At 40.3% G+C, this 18,464-nt stretch overlaps 1 protein-coding gene across 2 annotated transcripts in view; it reads right to left on the reverse strand.

The window, feature by feature from the left end:
* Positions 1-17,762, reverse strand: part of LOC124595446 (UDP-glucosyltransferase 2-like) — a 50,530-nt gene extending 32,768 nt beyond the window's left edge. The window contains exons 1-2 of one of the 2 annotated variants that reach the window (XM_047134189.1): positions 17,651-17,762; positions 4,900-5,084 (exon numbers count right to left, since the gene is read on the reverse strand). In XM_047134189.1, coding sequence (XP_046990145.1) covers positions 4,900-5,076 — 177 coding nt within the window. In that variant the 5' untranslated portion in view covers positions 5,077-5,084; positions 17,651-17,762. Of the gene's footprint in view, positions 1-4,899; positions 5,085-17,650 lie in introns of those variants that run through there. The other variant, XM_047134190.1, reaches the window with a different exon arrangement.
* Positions 17,763-18,464: the final 702 nt, after the last annotated feature.

The following is an 18,464-nucleotide window of genomic DNA, read 5'->3' on the forward strand; positions in this document are numbered from 1 at the left end:
ATCAGATAGACCTACGTGTTAAGTTTATATCCACAGCGATGAACTGCTTCAAATTAGAAGGTTAAACTTAAGTATGAGTCCGATCTAGAGTAAAGTCGGCAACTGTAACTGGGAGTTGTAGCAACTGCTCCTGTGGATTATATACGAACTAGCTTAACCAACCGATGGTATTAGCTCCTCTTTTGGTAAATGTGCAAATTGGAGGAAGAGTGGCTGTGGTAACAGACTGATCTGTAAGGTAGCCCGAGGTCTAGGTTAGGCTGGAAGGGTGACAGTTCGGTTGTGCGTTGACGAAGCCAACGATTGTGTATGAAAGAAAACTGACTCTGGTGGAAAACGGATATCTATCGTAGCCCAAGTTCTAAATGAGGTCAAGTGAGGTTGGCGAAGCCAACGAATGCGAATGTAAGAAAATGGGTTGTTGTGACCAACAGATCTGTTGCATAACCCGAGGTCTATGTTTAGTTGAAATGCGACACTTTGGTCGTTTACTCGCAGCAGTCAGATTTACAATGACCGCTTCAATAACGTTGTGGAGTATCTTCAGACTGTCCCGATTTCCAACGTGGTGGCGAGGAATGTGATTCAACGTAAGAGTATAGCTTAAATTTTACGCAGCATTCTGTTTTATGTGACAGAATTCTGCACAGCTATATTTTATTATGCCGCCATGTTTTTCATAATGTCAGCAACATACTAACGTTTAACGAACGATATTTTTCTCACTGGGTCGCCATCTTATCTAACTAGTCAGGACTACCCACTGCGAATTGCTGTTACTTGTTTCACGTAATTTTCTTAAAATACAATTTTCAGTGCACTGTGAGTGAACTGTTACGATTTGTATTAGTGGGTGTACTACTTAGCTGCATCTGAGTGCCAGTTAATTGGCTCCGGATGAATTCGTAAGTTTTACCAAATTGTGATGATGTCTCTCGCGAATTTTTTCTCTGCTCATTCGATCGGTTTTCCGGGCACTACATCCTGTTGCATGATACAATAAATGCACGTCTGTAGCTTAATGCGAAGAGTACTGCTGCAGCTTCGATTACTAGTCGTGAAATATAAAGAGGAGTAAACTCCACGAAGGACAAGACACAGGCGACTGTGTGTTGTTTCTGAAGGCAGCGACACCAGCGACGATGGGGCAGGCAGTGCCAACGGTATTTGACTTCGTAACCGGTTTCGGCTTGTATAATGAAACCATTTTCTAGTGGAGTTTGAAACTGATAGTCTAAATACATGATCCAATGAATATTTAGATACTCTATATAGCAGGAATGTAGGAGTTTCGACACGAAAAATTTACGTTACATACATTAAATGTATTCGCAATTCCGAATGTGGACAACTGTCAGCTGTAGAACAGAATGACGACAAGTAAAATCTGTTCTAGACCGGGACTCAACCCAGATTTACCATTTATCGCGAGCGGTTGTCTTACCAGGTGGCTATCCGTACACGAGTCACGGCTAGCCCAAAACTTCCACGTATCGTCAACCATTGGTCTACAACCCGTACTCATACATCCATTATGTATATTTTCGTACAGGTGAGACAATTTACTTGAAGGCAGCTTGCCCGGCGTCAGCGGGTAAATACGATATTGAGTGCCTGTGTTATTCTGATTTACTATCCAAAGTACCTTTGGATACGCATGCATGCATTCATGCATACATGGTGCTGTGGTGAAGCAACGTCAGATAATTATGAAAGCAAATGTCGGGTTGATTGAAAAGTGATGTGTCCAATAATATCGTAGGAAAAATGAGCGCGACTTGATTGTAACACACAGTGTATTTTGATAGATTAAAAGTACTGGGGTGCTTTAGCAAATCGAGGAATTATATTTCGATATGTTCGAAATTTTATATTATATGCTTTACCAAAGAAGAGCTACAGGTCACAGTAGATGGTACGTCCATGTTGAGCGTAAAATTTCCCTCTCCAGCGTGAGCGGACAAAAGTAACTGCTCTTATCTTATAAACATTCCACGTTGCGTGAGTGACATGATAGTGGTCTCTACAACTCTCTGTGTTGACTATGATCGGTCACGCGAAACGGCGTAACTTTAATTTCGACTTGCATACCCTGTAGCCCGGAACAAATTTAGGATTTCATTAAATCTAAACAACTAGCTGCAGCTTGTCATTGGAAAATTAAATTTTTCGAACATGTCACAATAAAATCCCTCCTAATACTGAAGTACGCCAATAGTTTTAAGGTATGAAAGTATACAATTTTTTTATTATCATGTCACGCTCATTTTTCCTACGTCAGTAGTGGGCACATCATCTTTGAATCTACCTGACATTTAGTTTCGTAATCACCTGACGCTGGTTCACCACAGCAAAATGTAAGCTACGTTCTTCTTTCTTCTTTCTCTTGCCGAAACGATTACATTCCTGTTAGGTTAAGTATTTAACCATTCGCTTTATTAGGGATTTACAACTTCAGTTTCAAATTCCACTAGAAAATGGCTTCAGTATAGAAATCGGAACCGGTCACAGAGTACAATAAAGAACTAGCCGGCCGGAGTGGCCGAGCGGTTCTAGGCGCTACAGTCTGGAACCGCGCGACCATGCCTCGGGCATGGATGTGTGTGATGTAATTAGGTTAGTTAGGTTTAAGTAGTTCTAAGTTCTAGGGGACTGACGACCTCAGCAGTTAAGTCCCATAGTGCTCTGAGCCATTTGAACCATTTTGAATAAAGAACTTTTTAGCAGGTGGAGTGGATATTCACTAATTAAGCACACAGCTGCAATATTTGTTAGCACGACACGTTTCGGTGGCCTGCTGCCAGCATCAAGTGTTTTGCAGTTAAATGTATATTAATTTTTTAGCTATACATTCCTGTGGAGACTGATAAGGTCTATTTACTGGGCATAACTGTGGGGTTATGTAGACGAATTAATCAATTTTTGCTGAATATGTTCTTCTCTGAAAGACACACAAATGTCGAAATATAATTCCTTGAAATGCTAAAACATCCCAGTACTTTTAATCTATTAAAATGCACTGTGCGTTATAATCAAGTCGCGCTCATTTTTCCTACGATATTATTAGACACACTCTCTTCACATTTTTGTGTTTAGTTGTTCTTATTTCAGTTTTTTTAAATGTAAATACAATAACAACAACAGTCCCTTTTTTTTCAACCTTTAAAGTTACCACTGAGTTTGCAGCTGTCATTTTTCCGCTCCTTCGCTTCCAATGAAACTGATGTTAACATGTCTTTTTAGTACACTAGAAATAGACCCGAATCTACTTTCAAAACGTTCAAATGTATTCTTCGCTGTCGTAAGCGTGAAACGTATGCTGTTTGCAGTGTTTTTTCTCGCTCGCAGAGGAGTACTGTCTTTGTACAAAGTACACTACTGGCCATTGAAATTGTTACACCACGAAGATGACGTGCTATAGACGCGAAATTTAACCGACAGGAAGAAGATGCTGTGATATGAAAATGATTAGCTTTTCAAAGCATTCACACAAGGTTCGCGCCGGTGCCGACACCTACAATGTGCTGACATGAGGAAAGTTTCCAACCGATTTCTCATACACAAACAGCAGTTGACCGGCGTTGCCTGGTGAAACGTTGTTGTGATGCCTCGTGTAAGGAGGAGAAATGCGTACCATCACGTTTCCGACTTTGATAAAGGTCGGATAGTAGCCTATCGCGATTGCGGTTTATCGTATCGCGACATTGCTGTTCGCGTTGGTCGAGATCCAATGACTGTTAGCAGAATATGGAATCGGTGGGTTCAGGATGGTAATACGGAACGCCGTGCTGGCTCCCAACGGCCTCGTATCACTATCACTCGAGATGACAGGCATCTTATCCGCATGACTGTAACAGATCGTGCAGCCACGTCTCGATTCCTGAGTCAACAGATGGGGACGTTTGCAAGACAACAACCATCTGTACGAACAGTTCGACGACGTTTGCAGCAGCATGGACTATCAGGTCGGAGACCATGGCTGCGGTTACCCTTGACGCTGCATCACAGACAGGGGCGCCTGTGATGGTGTACTTAACGACGAACCTGGGTGCATGAATGGCAAAACGTCATTTTTTCGGATGAACCCAGGTTCATCATGATGATCGCATCCGTGTTTGACGACATCGCGGCGAACGGACATTGGAAGCGTGTATTCGTCATCGCCATACTGGCGTACCACCCGTCGTGATGGTATGGGGTGCCATTGGATACACGTCTTAGTCACCTCTTGTTCGTACTGACGGCACTTTGAACAGTGGACGTTACTTTCAGATGTGTTACGACCCGTGGCTCTACACTTCATTCGATCCCTGCGAAACCATACATTTCAGCAGGATAATGCACGACCGCATGTAGCAGGTCCTGTAAGGGCGTTTCTGGATACAGAAAATGTTCGACTGCTGCCCTGGCCAGCGCATTCTCCAGATCTCTCACCAACTGGAAACGTCTTGTCAATGGTGGCCGAGCACCTGGTTCGTCACAATACGCCAGTCATTACTGTTGATGAACTGTGGTATCGTGTTGAAGCTGCATGGGCAGCTGTACCTGTACACGCCATCCAAGCTCTGTTTGACTCAATGCCCAGGCGTATGAAGGCCGTTATTACTGCCAGAGGTGGTTGTTCTGGGTACTGATTTCTCAGGATCTATGCACCCAAATTGCGTGAAAATGTAATCACATGTCAGTTCTAGTATAATATATTTGTCCAATGAATACCCGATATCACCTGCATTTCTTCTTGGTGTAGCAATTTTAATGGCCAGTAGTGTATAACATTCATTAGTAATTACCATATGATCTATGAATGTAAGAAATAATTATAATTCATAATGGATTCAAATGCTTGATACGCTAATGTACTACTTCGTCTTGTTGAGTATGAATATTTGGCTAGAGTACCTTAAGGGAGTCCGTTGTCATGAGGGTGACTTGGTGCCCTCTCTGCAGCAGCGCCCTGGACAGGATATGGAACGGCAGCTGGTGGCTGATGGATGGGGTTGGTGCGATCACCAAGATCTTGGCTGCCGAGCATGCGCTCATCAGCGCCAGCAGCCACACTGCAACCTCTCGCAACATGGTTCCTCCTGCAATAAACAATCTCATCTTGCAGCGGATATGTGGATGATGTTTTTTGGCTTACATACACGTAGGGGTAATGTGGGTCAACTGCTCAAATATTAATGTTCACCAATATTAAGCTAACAGTATCTGGTAATTTTTTTAAGCTACGGCAACTAGTCCACCAAACAAGACATCATCTTCATCATGTGTGGGGTACGACACGAGCGTTGGGAGCCATTCCAAGCTAACCGATGTGTTATGAGGCTGACCGTTTCAACACAGTTTGCTTTACTGTTTCTCAAGATCTTCGCGTTAAAATGTATACAGTTTTTCATACGTTTAAGCGAATTCTGGAAACATTTATCCACTCTCACGTCAGGGCTTCAACAACACTGCTTCGAAATTATGCAACGATTGCCTGTGGTGTTAAAATTCGGTTCCTTTTTTTGTTTGATATAAGGGGACCAAAAAAGTCTTTAGACGTTAAATCATCTGAATATGGGTAATGATGTATTATTCCTATGGTTTTCTTCGTCAAATAATCAATTTTGTGACAGCTGTTACTAACGTGATTAATAAATAAATGTCGTGTGACTATGGCCTCCCGTCGGTTAGACCGTTCGCCAGGTGCAAGTCTTTCGATTTGACGCCACTTCGGCGACTTGCGTGTCGATGGGGATGAAATGATGATGATTACGACAGCACCACACCCAGTCCCTGAGCGGAGAAAATCTCCGACCCAGTCGGGAATCGAACTCGGGCCCTTAGGATTGACATTCTGTTGTGCTGACCACTCAGCTACCGGGGGCGGGCAAACGTGATGAAGAGTGTCCGATTGTTCTTCCTGCTCTCCTCGAAGACATATGACAAATACATTGTTTTGTACTACTCAGAATTAACTGCTCTTCGGTCCTCTAATGCAATGTTGCGACATGACAAGGCTAATCAAATCGAGAAGCTATCATTTTCTTCGAACTGCATAGAAAACGATCCCCATTTGTTTGTTTCGGTTCATCTGGCACACTCAAGTTGCTGCTTAGTTTCCTAAGCTTACGAATATACCCAGGATTCGTCCCCTGTGACGGCTTTTCCTTTTCCTCAGCCGAAATCTTTGAGCTCACAGAAGACGGTAGCTAAGATATTGCATGGGGGTTTAATTAAATATGATTGAAAATATTTTTTATTTTTGGTAGCTGTATGTCCGATTACGCTGTGTCTCGTAATCGGTTGGCCCTGACTAGAATTATTACGCTATCTGACTGCAAAGAACAACAACAAAGAATGAAATGAAAATGTTCGTAAACACAGTAAATTAATTAAGTCCCCAGCAACTATAAAACCTACAAAACCAAAGCACAAGTATAACTGTTCTGTATGTGGAAGTATGACTCAACGGACATCTGGCACGGTTCTTCTTCAACAAGACAAGAATTTTTAAATACCAATTTTACTGACGTGATAAAAGAAAATTAGAAATACGATAATTGCGTAAGGAAAGCAGAATTACACTCTAATACAAGAACACACGCCAGATGCTTTGTTGACTGAACCTGTGATGACGCATTATTTAGGACACTAAAATAAAAACAAACTGAGTTAATTACCTCATTTATATTGATGAAAATCATTCTAATCCTTACATTATATCTCAACCAGAACTCTCCAATATCACATCTCAGCAAGCACTACCTAATAGCACATCTCAGCAAACACTCTCTGCTACAACATCTCAGCACAGACTATCACGAGCTCTCGACAAGCACTGACTGCTACGAGCCCCTAACAGGCACAGACTGCTACGATTTCTTAACAGGCACTGTCTTTACGAGCTCTGCCCACGCACTGACTACTACGAGTTCTCTCCAAGCACTGACTGCCTGGAGCTCTCCACAAGCACTGTGGAGGCGGCTTAATAATACTCTTTGGCGCAATCTCTGGCGCAGTGGCTCAGTGTAGCCACGTTTCATATGCCCCTCCTCCACAGGCCAGAATTTGATGGTATTTTTGCGAGCATTGGTGGTGAAAATACCACCAAATTCGTCCACAAAAATACAGACAAAACAAAAGATAATATTAATACCTAAATATCACATAATTAGTTAAAATTTTGGCTTTGCACTGACCTTTCAATAACCTAATATATAAAATACAGTAGGCAATACAAATTCTTTTTCATACATGTGGCTTTACATAATAGTTTACACAATACATAAAAAATCAGTTTATACAAATGTTCACATAAAATAGTTTTAATTATTCAAAAAAAAACCAAACAAATAGTTGATAATTCCAGCCCAGCAATGGCCAACAGGTGCAAACACCAACAAGTGACATCGTTTCAGCAGAAGCAGTCCATCAGTTGCACCCAGAAATGTTGAGCAGGTGCAGACACCAACAAGTGACATCATTTCAGTAGAAGCAGTCCATCAGTTGCACCCAGCAATGTTGAGCAGGTGCAGACACCAACAAGTGACATCATTTCAGTAGAAGCAGTCCATCAGTTGCACCCAGCAATGTTGAGCAGGTACAGACACCAACAAGTGACATCATTTCAGTAGAAGCAGTCCATCAGTTGCACCCAGCAATGTTGAGCACGTGCAGACACCAACAAGTGACATCATTTCAGTAGAAGCAGTTCCATTTGTGGCACCCAGCAATGTTGAGTAGGTGCAGACAGCAACAAGTGACTTCATTTCAGTAGAAGCAGTTCCATTAGTGGCACCTAGCAATGTTGAGTAGGTGCAGACAGCAACAAGTGACTTCATTTCAGTAGAAGCAGTTCCATTAGTGGCACCCAGCAATGTTGAGTAGTTGCAGACAGCAACAAGTGACTTCATTTCAGTAGAAGCAGTTCCATTAGTGGCACCCAGCGATGTTGAGTAGGTGCAGACAGCAACAAGTGACTTCATTTCAGTAGAAACAGTTCCAACAGTGGCACCCAGCAATGTTGAGTAGGTGCAGACAGCAAGAAGCGACTTCATTTCCATACAAGTAGTCCATCAGTTGCACCAAGCAATGATGAGCAGGTCCAGAGAGCTGTCCATGATATTCACTATCACTAATCACACTGTTCATCAGGAGAAATTAAACATGTCCTAGTGGCACCAATCATGTAGAAAACGTGCAAGTAACAGTCCATAATATTCACTATCCCTGATCACACTGTTCATCAGCAGAAATTAAACATGTCCTAGTGACACCAATCATGTAGAAAAAATACAAGTAACAGTCCATAATATTCACTATCCCTGATCACACTGTTCATCATCAGAAATTAAACATGTCCTAGTGACACCAACCATGTAGAAAAAATACAAGTAACAGTCCATAATATTCACTATCACTGATCACACAGTTCATCAGCAGAAATTAAACATGTCCTAGTGTCACACATTATATTGAAAAAGTGCAGGTAACAGTTCACAATATTTACCTTCACTAATTAGACAGTTCAGGCATGAACAATAGTTTGAATACACATACAAATGCTTTTACAATGCTCTTACACTAAACATACAAATTCTAATAAACACACAAATGATGTCAGATAATTGTCATAGTAACTATTACAAATACACAAATATCAGTAAACCTATAATATTTATGGGTGTCAGTGCAAGCCACTACAAACAAATAAAATAATATTCAGGAGATAGGTGGGTAGGATTAGGAAAGGAAAACACACAAAACACACTCACTCACCTTTCATCCACATTAAGTACTACTGTGTAATTGAATAGTGTTAACTGTGTAAATGCAATTCTGTCAAAATCTGATGTTCATCATGTGTATCAAGTAGTAGTGGCAGCAATGTATAACAGTCAATAATAGTTAAGTCAACGTCATAGTTATCAAGTCAAGACCAATGTTTGCCAAGCCAGATCAAATGTACTGTTGTTGAACAACTGTCAGTGAACCAAGATATGCAAATACTTCCTCTCTTCAAAAAAAAGTATATACTGCTTAGTGATTTAACAAAGTGTGTGTATAGACTATCTTCCTTCTACTTTAGTGTTCTAGTCTGCTATCTTCATCCTCCTTGTTCCATAAGACCAACAAAAAAAAATGCATCTCACTTACTTTACCTCTTATCCACCAAAACTCCAATAATCATCAACTTCACATAATCTCAATAATACCTCAATAATACCTCTTCAATACATCGATACATATAAACCTTATCATTAATAGCATTTACCTTACCTCTTGTCCACAAAAACTCCAATAATCATCAACTTCATATAATCTCTATACCTCAATAATACCTCAATAATACCTCTTCAATACGTCAATACATATGAACCTTATTGCCAATATCATCTCACTTCCAACACAACTCTTTCCTCTAGTCAGTCTCCTCGAACAAGTACAGATAAAATCATAGTGCAAACTTCAGTTCATCATCCCATACAATCTGAAGACACATTGTCAACACACAACCTCTGTGTAATCCATCTGACCCAAATCTTCTGCTCATTATGAATTATAAACAAAGAAATGCATACATGACCTCTAACAGACTTAGTTCGAATAACTCTCAGTAATTAAGTACGATTACGGAGTGTGAATAATCATAATATTTCACAGTGTGCACACCATTTCAAGAATTATGGCAAACAGAAGCAAACATGTGGAGTATTTCTTGTGTCAAGTGTCACTTCCTATTTCAATTGCTCACGAAAAATGCAGTATAATAATTGTCAATGGTCTAAACCTATTTTTGGTATGTCATGTCGTTAGCCTCCTTCCTATTAGCATAAATTTATACAGCTTCCATAAAACCTCAGCTCATGTGGCTTCAACGAAGTTCTTTGTACCAATGTCGTTCGTCGAATTATAGCAGTTCATTTTCTTATCTTAAAAATATAAGGCACTGAGCGTAAGCAAAACAAGCACTAGCGAGTAAATATACCAGTAGAGAACAGAATGTCAACAAGTGGATGCAGCACAATTCTTACAACGAGGCTCTGCCAAGCGAACAATCTATAATTACCACCATACTGTAACCTGAACTCTATGTTCGTACACTGTACAACAGCATTGCTATATACCAAATTAAAGAGTAGTTGTGACAACAACAGATATGTATAAATATGCAATCCATACGCAAAGCAGTAAACATGTCATTAGCATCATATCAGCATAAGCAAATAAATGTTCATATGTCATCTTAATAAGTAAACATGAAGGCGCAAGCTGATAAATCACAAAGTATAACTTACATACCTAAACACATCAGCACAATAAATCAGGTTACAATTATAATTTAAATAAATAAGCACAGCAGGCACATAATTAAAAAAAAAATGACATCAGTGAAAAAGCAGTGCAGCCAAGCGATGCATAATATATACAAATAACAATCCTGTTCATTAATAAACATTGACAAAAATCAGAAAATGTACGCAAGCACGTCGCTTCACACGTAAATTCATAGAACATGAAATTAGCACAAAGTATGAATCACGTAATTGCGAGCAGCAAATTACGTCTAAAGTACGTACCTAAGTGGAAATATGTTACCTGAAAAATAAACTCAATTAATAGTTACCCTTTTTAGTTTATTAGTTTCTTCTTCGAAATTACATTCTTCCTGAAAATTTCTCGATAGCAAGTCCTCTTAACGTCGGAGACACACAGAATTTACCTGAAGTTCTTAAATATTTTATAGAACCGTATCCTGAAAAATACTGAATGTTAATAACAAAATTCATAAAGTCACTATAGCTTTATACTGAATTTAATCGGAGAAATTAAACTGTGTATTTGTTTACGGCTGTCAGTGCATTCGCACTGAGCGCTTGATCAGCTGTAGGCGCGTGACGTAGGAAGCAATTGTTTTCGGTCAACGACTGCCTTGTGCGGCGCGCAGACTTGACTGTTGCTTTGAGTATATGCCGCCGCCAAAACACAGCGCGGTATCCTTGTACTCTCCGCATGTTTACATCTAGCTGTTAGTTTCTCTAAAGTATGTCATTCCACAAAAATTTTTCAAAAGTATATCATTCCACAAAAATTTTTACGTTAGATATATGATGTATTCCTTTAGAGCGTCGATATTTAAGAGTTTCTACTTCAACAGTGTTATCATGAATAATTTTGCGAATTCTATATGGACCGTTATAAAGCAGAAAAAATTTGCGACACAAGCCTTTTCCTTTGTGCGACAAACGATGAGACTTAATTAACACCTTCTGACCAACTGACAAGATTTTTAAACGACCAGGACGTTTAGCTGATCTCTCTCTTCTAGCAGCCGCAGATGCAATATTTCGCAGAGCCAGGTTGACAACCTCAGAATGACGCAGTTTCCGTGAAGGCGGAAAAGGAACGATTTCAGATATGCAATTTGTCGGTGCTTTATTTTTTAATACCAGTATCGGCGGTAAAGAAGTTGAATCATTAGAGAGTTCATTCAGAATGTTTTGAAAAATATGAAGATACTGATCCCAAGTTCTGTGATTCTGATGACAATAAAGACGACACAATTTAATAATTTCCTTCATCCATCTCTCTGAAGCGTTAGATTGAGGGTGAAAAAGTGAAATGAAAATTGGTTTAATTTTACGACGCTGTAGAGTACGAAGCCAAATTTTAGAACGAAACTGTGATCCATTATCTGATATAACCTTATCAACATGACCAACTTCTTTAAGAAAATGTTTGATGAAAGCATTAGATACTGAACGAGCTGTTGCTTTGCGTAACAGTGTAAAACACACATATTTTGACGTCAACTCCACTGCTACGAAAATGTACGCAAAACCATTAGTAGATCGAACCACTGGACCGAACAAATCAACTGCAGCCATCTCCTTTAATGTCGCTGGAATAATAGGAAACAACGGTGCTCTGTGAGAAACTGTTGGCGGCTTAGCCTTTTGACATAATTTGCATTTGGCCAGAACAGATCGAATACGTTTTTCCATATTACTGAAGTAGCAATTTTCTCGTAATTTATGAAAGCATTTTCTGGGACCAAAGTGCGCATAACTGAAATGCGTATACCAAATCAATTTATTGACCCACTCATCAGGAATACAAACTAACCAAACAGAGTTGTCGACCGATTTTCGTTTAAAAAGAATGTCATTGCGAACTAAATAGCATCTAGTTTCTCTGGATCAGGAAGAATACCTTCTGTAGAAATAATGTGACCGAGAAATTTCACCTGAGAACGACCAAATTCAGATTTTTCCAAGTTCTCTTTAATACCAACTCTTGCAAAAATACGTAATAATGAATCCAAACTTTTGTTGTGCTCACTCCCAGAACGTTTAGCAATAAGAATATCGTCAACATATGAAGTAATATTGTCACGAAGAGAAACAGGTAAAATTTCGTTTAAACTAGGAATGAATGCTTATGAAGGTAAAGTTCAAACGGTAAATTCCAAAGTCACTTTTGAGTAAAACAGTCACATCCGGTTATTGGTTACTTACTCACTAGATAGATTGATAGTCGAAGAGTTGTTTTGACAGATGCAAAGAATAGTAAAAGGGTAGGCAGCGGTGCAGAAAACTAAAAGGGAAATAGCACCACTACAGCTCGGGGCCCTATGCTCGCTACGGCACGTATTCACTTAGAGTAGTGAATCCCCTGAGGACATTAATAGCCGCACATAATTTCCAGTATGTGACTTTGTGGCCAATTTGGTGGAAGTGCGTACATAAATTGATCTAACCATGCACATGGATGTATGTCATTCCTAGAGTTGCGGAAGATCTTAAATTTCCGAACAGTCAAAAAGTGTTTATAGTCAAAATTTTCGCCTCGTGGCGACAAAGACCTATCGCGTCTGTCCCAGTCCCAATGACGATTATTGTCAAGTTCGCGCGCCTGGCGCTCTCTTGTCGCATCCCGTAAATGAAACAAATTATTTTCTTCAAACCCTTCTGGTATCTGTGATTCTAAATTTCTTTTGCCGTCTTTTCCTACGATTTCGCCCACAATCTGTTTGACTTGCTTTTTTAAAGCCTCAAATTCCCTTTTCACGCGTTCATTAAATTTTCCCTGATTTTCAACATGTTTATTTATGTTCTGATACTCTTCGGTTTCTGCAAATGGCAATGGTGCTGTATCATCCGAATCTCTGTCCCCATGTAAACTAAGATTTGTCAGTTTATCTGAAATTTCCTCAACTCTTTCCGATAAGTCACCTAATTGTTCTTTCTGTTTATTTACGTCTTCCGTAAGTGTCGCGACTCGGGTTTCAGTATTAACACATTTAGTAGTTAACTGCTCATACTGTTGTGTTAGGTTATTTAATCTGTCATTTGGTACGGATTCCTCGATTCTCTCAAATATTTCTTCCATATCGCGTGCGCGTTGTAAATTTAACTCTGAAAATTTCTGTACTATCACGCGATCTCTTTCCTCCTGTTCTCTATCCTGTTCCTTTTGTCTGATTTCTACTGCAATTAATCTATTATTGTGAGCATTTAAGATCGGTTGTACTTCTTCTCTTATTTCTTTCTTTAATTCATCTTTCATATTTTTGAAACACGTCCCTATTCGTGAATCTAACCGTGTTTCCATTGTTTCCATCTCTGTTTTAATTGTTCCTATTTGTGAGTCTAATCGTGTTGCCAAAGTTCCCATCTCTGTTTTAAATTCGGATCGAAACTGCTCCATTGTTCCCCTATCTGTTTTTAATTCAGATCGTAAATTTAATATTGCACTCATCAACTGCTCCATATTAACTTGTTCGAAATTCTTTTCGCCCCGAACATTTCCCGCAAAACCAGTTTCCTTCGTCATAGCTGTAAAGCTATCTGTGTTCGATACTATTTCAGAATCATCTGTCGTTAATCTCGTATTCTGTGAATTTTCTGATTGAGAAAAATTTTGAAATGGTTCCGGACTGTCTTCCCGACTTATTACATTGTTTTCAACTCCATTATTCATCATACTGTTGTCCTGTGTTGGCGAGTTCGCCATGTCAACAATTTCGTCATTCTCACTATTCATCATTTTCGCCTTTTTCATTGATCGCGTAATCATTTACAAAACATAAAAAAAAATTCGTCACTGTACGAAAACTACACACAATGACTCTTTTATCTCCAACAATAACATTTACATGAAATGTTTCCCTCAAACACGATTAATCGAACAATTGAAATAATTGCACTAGATTGTCAAACGCGTATACAAGTAAACAATTTAAATTTTTAAAAAATACCATTAGAAGAATGACAATTACCAAATCTACACATGCAATACAGACTACAATTACTAAACTCAAATTACTACAACAATACTACGGTCTACTATTTTTACAATCGGAAGAATTCCAAGGGACGATCCGAAGCAGCGGTCGCCACGTGCATGGGGGCTTAATTAAATATGATTGAAAATATTTTTTATTTTTGGTAGCTGTATGTCCGATTACGCTGTGTCTCGTAATCGGTTGGCCCTGACTAGAATTATTACGCTATATGACTGCAAAGAACAACAACAAAGAATGAAATGAAAATGTTCGTAAACACAGTAAATTAATTAAGTCCCCAGCAACTATAAAACCTACAAAACCAAAGCACAAGTATAACTGTTCTGTATGTGGAAGTATGACTCAACGGACATCTGGCACGGTTCTTCTTCAACAAGACAAGAATTTTTAAATACCAATTTTACTGACGTGATAAAAGAAAATTAGAAATACGATAATTGCGTAAGGAAAGCAGAATTACACTCTAATACAAGAACACACGCCAGATGCTTTGTTGACTGAACCTGTAATGACGCATTATTTAGGACACTAAAATAAAAACAAACTGAGTTAATTACCTCATTTATATTGATGAAAATCATTCTAATCCTTACATTATATCTCAACCAGAACTCTCCAATATCACATCTCAGCAAGCACTACCTAATAGCACATCTCAGCAAACACTCTCTGCTACAACATCTCAGCACAGACTATCACGAGCTCTCGACAAGCACTGACTGCTACGAGCCCCTAACAGGCACAGACTGCTACGATTTCTTAACAGGCACTGTCTTCTACGAGCTCTGCCCACGCACTGACTACTACGAGTTCTCTCCAAGCACTGACTGCCTGGAGCTCTCAACAAGCACTGTGGAGGCGGCTTAATAATACTCTTTGGCGCAATCTCTGGCGCAGTGGCTCAGTGTAGCCACCTTTCAATATATGCCGACCTTCTCCAGCCACGTTACGTGCAGCGTTGGTCTGATTTGGAACAACCTCCAGGAAGGAGTCGGTGATGGGAGCACACTTGTGCTGAAATCCTTCAGAGCCATTTAGACGGCCTATTCTGAAGGTGCTTCATTACAGACAGGTAATAGGGGTGACTTGGCTCATTGTTGTTTTTTTAGGCCTTCACGAAACATGTAAAAAAGAAAAAAGACACAGAAAAAAATCTTCATGTAATCTTTCTTTCTTTCACGAATCTGTTTTTTTTAATGCCCACTGCAAGCAAAGTATCAATAAAAATTCTGAATTATGATTTTATCAACAATAACAAATCACAAATTTTAAAACAGTAGTGATGTCGCACCTCATTATCGCCATCTGGAGGTGTTTTGTAAAAACTTAAAACGCGACCTTCGAAAAACCTGATACCTGCTGCATTCGTTATCCAGATCCGCTTTCATTCGGTTTTTGACATCATAGCTGAATCTAGTTGAAGGCAGAGAGGGCTAAGGCCGTTACTAGCGAGTTGGTGTGGAAATAAAATGAACTCGTGAAGTGTCATGCGGGATAGTGCATTCTGTTGCATTGTGTCTGTAGCGTCAGCTGCCTTCTTGAACCAGAAAATCTTTAAAAATTAGAGATCAGGCTCGTACAGGCAAGGGTCGATTGTTGCAGCAGGCAATGACGGTTGATCCTGAACGTAAATAAATGTAAAATATTGCGCGTAAATAGTCAAAGAGGTTCATTACTGTTCGATTACGATGTGGGTGTAAACTCACTGAAACAGTAACAGCCGTAAAACACGTACTGCGGCCTGCAGTGAAAAGATCACAAAAAAATTACCAAGAGAAGATGTCAGGCTGAGAATCATTTCGACTATGTTAAGGAAATGTTACTCATCCAAATGGCTTACAAACCACGCACTCGATAGATTCCTGAATACTGCCCATCAGTCTGGCACCCTTAACAAGTAAGATTAACATAAGAGATAGAGAAGATCCAACGAAGAGCTGCGCATTTCCTCACAGTAACAGTTACACAGATGCTCAACAAACTACTGTGGAAGACGCCACAAGAGACATTACGTATCACGGAGAGGGTTACTGTTGAAATTCAAAGAGCGTAAACTCGAAAGTGAGTCAAGGCAAAACAAGGTTCTGCGTTCTTACCCAGCTGTGCCAATCGGTATCGACCGACCGCCATGTCATCCTCTTCCAACGACTTCATTTTGAACTGGTGGCGAGGGGCATTGGGTCGGGTATCTTGATTTGGAGCTGATAGTTATCAATCAAGTAGCTCTTCAATTGGCATACTCAGGAGGCTGAGTGCACCCTACTACAGTCAACTACCCCACCACCAAGGAAAAATCACTAGCAGTTCCGGGAATACACCAGACACGCTGACTATTGACCTACGGAGGTGGACTGAAGAAGATTCGGGCAACATCAGGAAGCATATTACTTCCTGCCACGTATGTCTAGCGAAATAACCACGATGCAAAAGTATGATAAATCAGAGCTCACAAGAAGTTAATCAAATGGTTCAAATGACTCTGAGCACTATGGGACTTAACATCTGAGGTCATCAGTCCCCTAGAACTTAGAACTACTTAAACCTAACTAAGCTAAGGACATCACACACATCCATGCCCGAGGCAGGATTCGAACCTGCGACCGTAGCAGTCACGCGGTTCCAGACTGAAGCGCCTAGAACCGCACGGCCACCACGGCCGGCAAGAAGTTCATCGACAATTGTTGTTCCTGTGCACCATTCACGGATGGAACAGAGAAGAGGTAAAATGACAATGGTACCGTAAGTAAACTCCGCCACACATCGTAACACTGCTTGCGGGAAATAGATGTAGATATTAGGCACTCGGCAACATGGAGAACGTAGAAGTGTTTCCATAAGTGATGTGCCACTATGATGGAACGGACATAAAAGCTCGGTCAGGATGCAAAGTTTCTGTAATCTCTTGGCGTCAGCACTCAACGAAATCAGTGCACAGAACACAGCATTATTTTATTTATTTTTAACGGTTTTTCTCATCAGATGCGGGCATGCTCAGACTCTGATTGCCCTAGAGACACACGGTAAAGCCACCGCTCAGCACCATTGTCGACACAAAGAGATGAGAGATGGTTCTAATAAATGCTGTAATTCAGAACCTGTGGCTGTGTTACAACGGTCGCTGCGTTCCCTGTAGGCGATACCTATGATTGCTAACTCGATGAATTTCTGTAATTAAAGGCCAGAATGAGATGCAAAGAGAGTCTGCGAGCTGTTGTAACCACCAGGAACACGTCAGCAGTGCTCAGTAGTTGAATAGGTAGTAAAGCACGGGTCAGTGATTACTGGTGCTAACACTGTCGAATGTTTGAAACACATAATTATGTGGCTAATGTATGGCAGATGGTCAAAGAAACTTACACTCGAAATCTGGCAGCTGTTTGAAAGCAACGAGAGGGACGTTAACCCGCAGGAGAGAAGCCACGTCCCCAGTGAACTGCCGGTCCTCCTCCGTCCACTACCCTGGTCCGACTGTCCCAGACTGGCCTCTCCGTGTAGCAGAGCCCTATTATACACATCCGCAGCCGCCGTGACCCTGGGGCGGCTCTGCGGACGGGCCACGCGACGGCGTGCAGTAAGTTGTGCAATGTGTCGTCACAGCTTCCGCTGGATTGCCCGGTAAGCCAAGTAGCTTTTCGTTTTCTAGCACCGTTTGCATGCCTGAAGCGAGTCACCATTTGACTGGCGATAAGAGGTGAGCAAACCGTGGCGATGTAAGGATATTTCTCAGAAAGAAAACGAATCCTGCTTGCAACTATTGAACCGTGATTTATTTTCAAAGAATATTCTAAAGAATTTGTTTTATTTACTAGCGATTCATCAAGAACATTAACACATTTAATCACACTATGTAAGCACAGAAGTAGTTGACAGGGAGTAACTGATGAAATCGTAACCAAATTCCTTTTAACAAATGGGAATTTTATTCACTGTAATAGTGCCTAAAAGCATTATTTAAAAGAAACAGATTTAAAATTATAATCAGAAAGCACCCTCTAAATATCAAAGTTACAATTTATTCAGAGGCAGAAAGAAACAAGTTTTGACTGTATGAGCTTTCGGGCAGAGAACCTTGCCGCTCCCTTTTGACATGGCCGTAGTTACGACCGCTCACAACAGCCTCTGAAAGAGTACACTGGTGCAAATCTGCAACACACCAGATAACTTTAAACAT

This window comes from Schistocerca americana, chromosome 2 (genome assembly GCF_021461395.2).
Source record: "Schistocerca americana isolate TAMUIC-IGC-003095 chromosome 2, iqSchAmer2.1, whole genome shotgun sequence".
Lineage (NCBI taxonomy): Eukaryota > Metazoa > Arthropoda > Insecta > Orthoptera > Acrididae > Schistocerca > Schistocerca americana.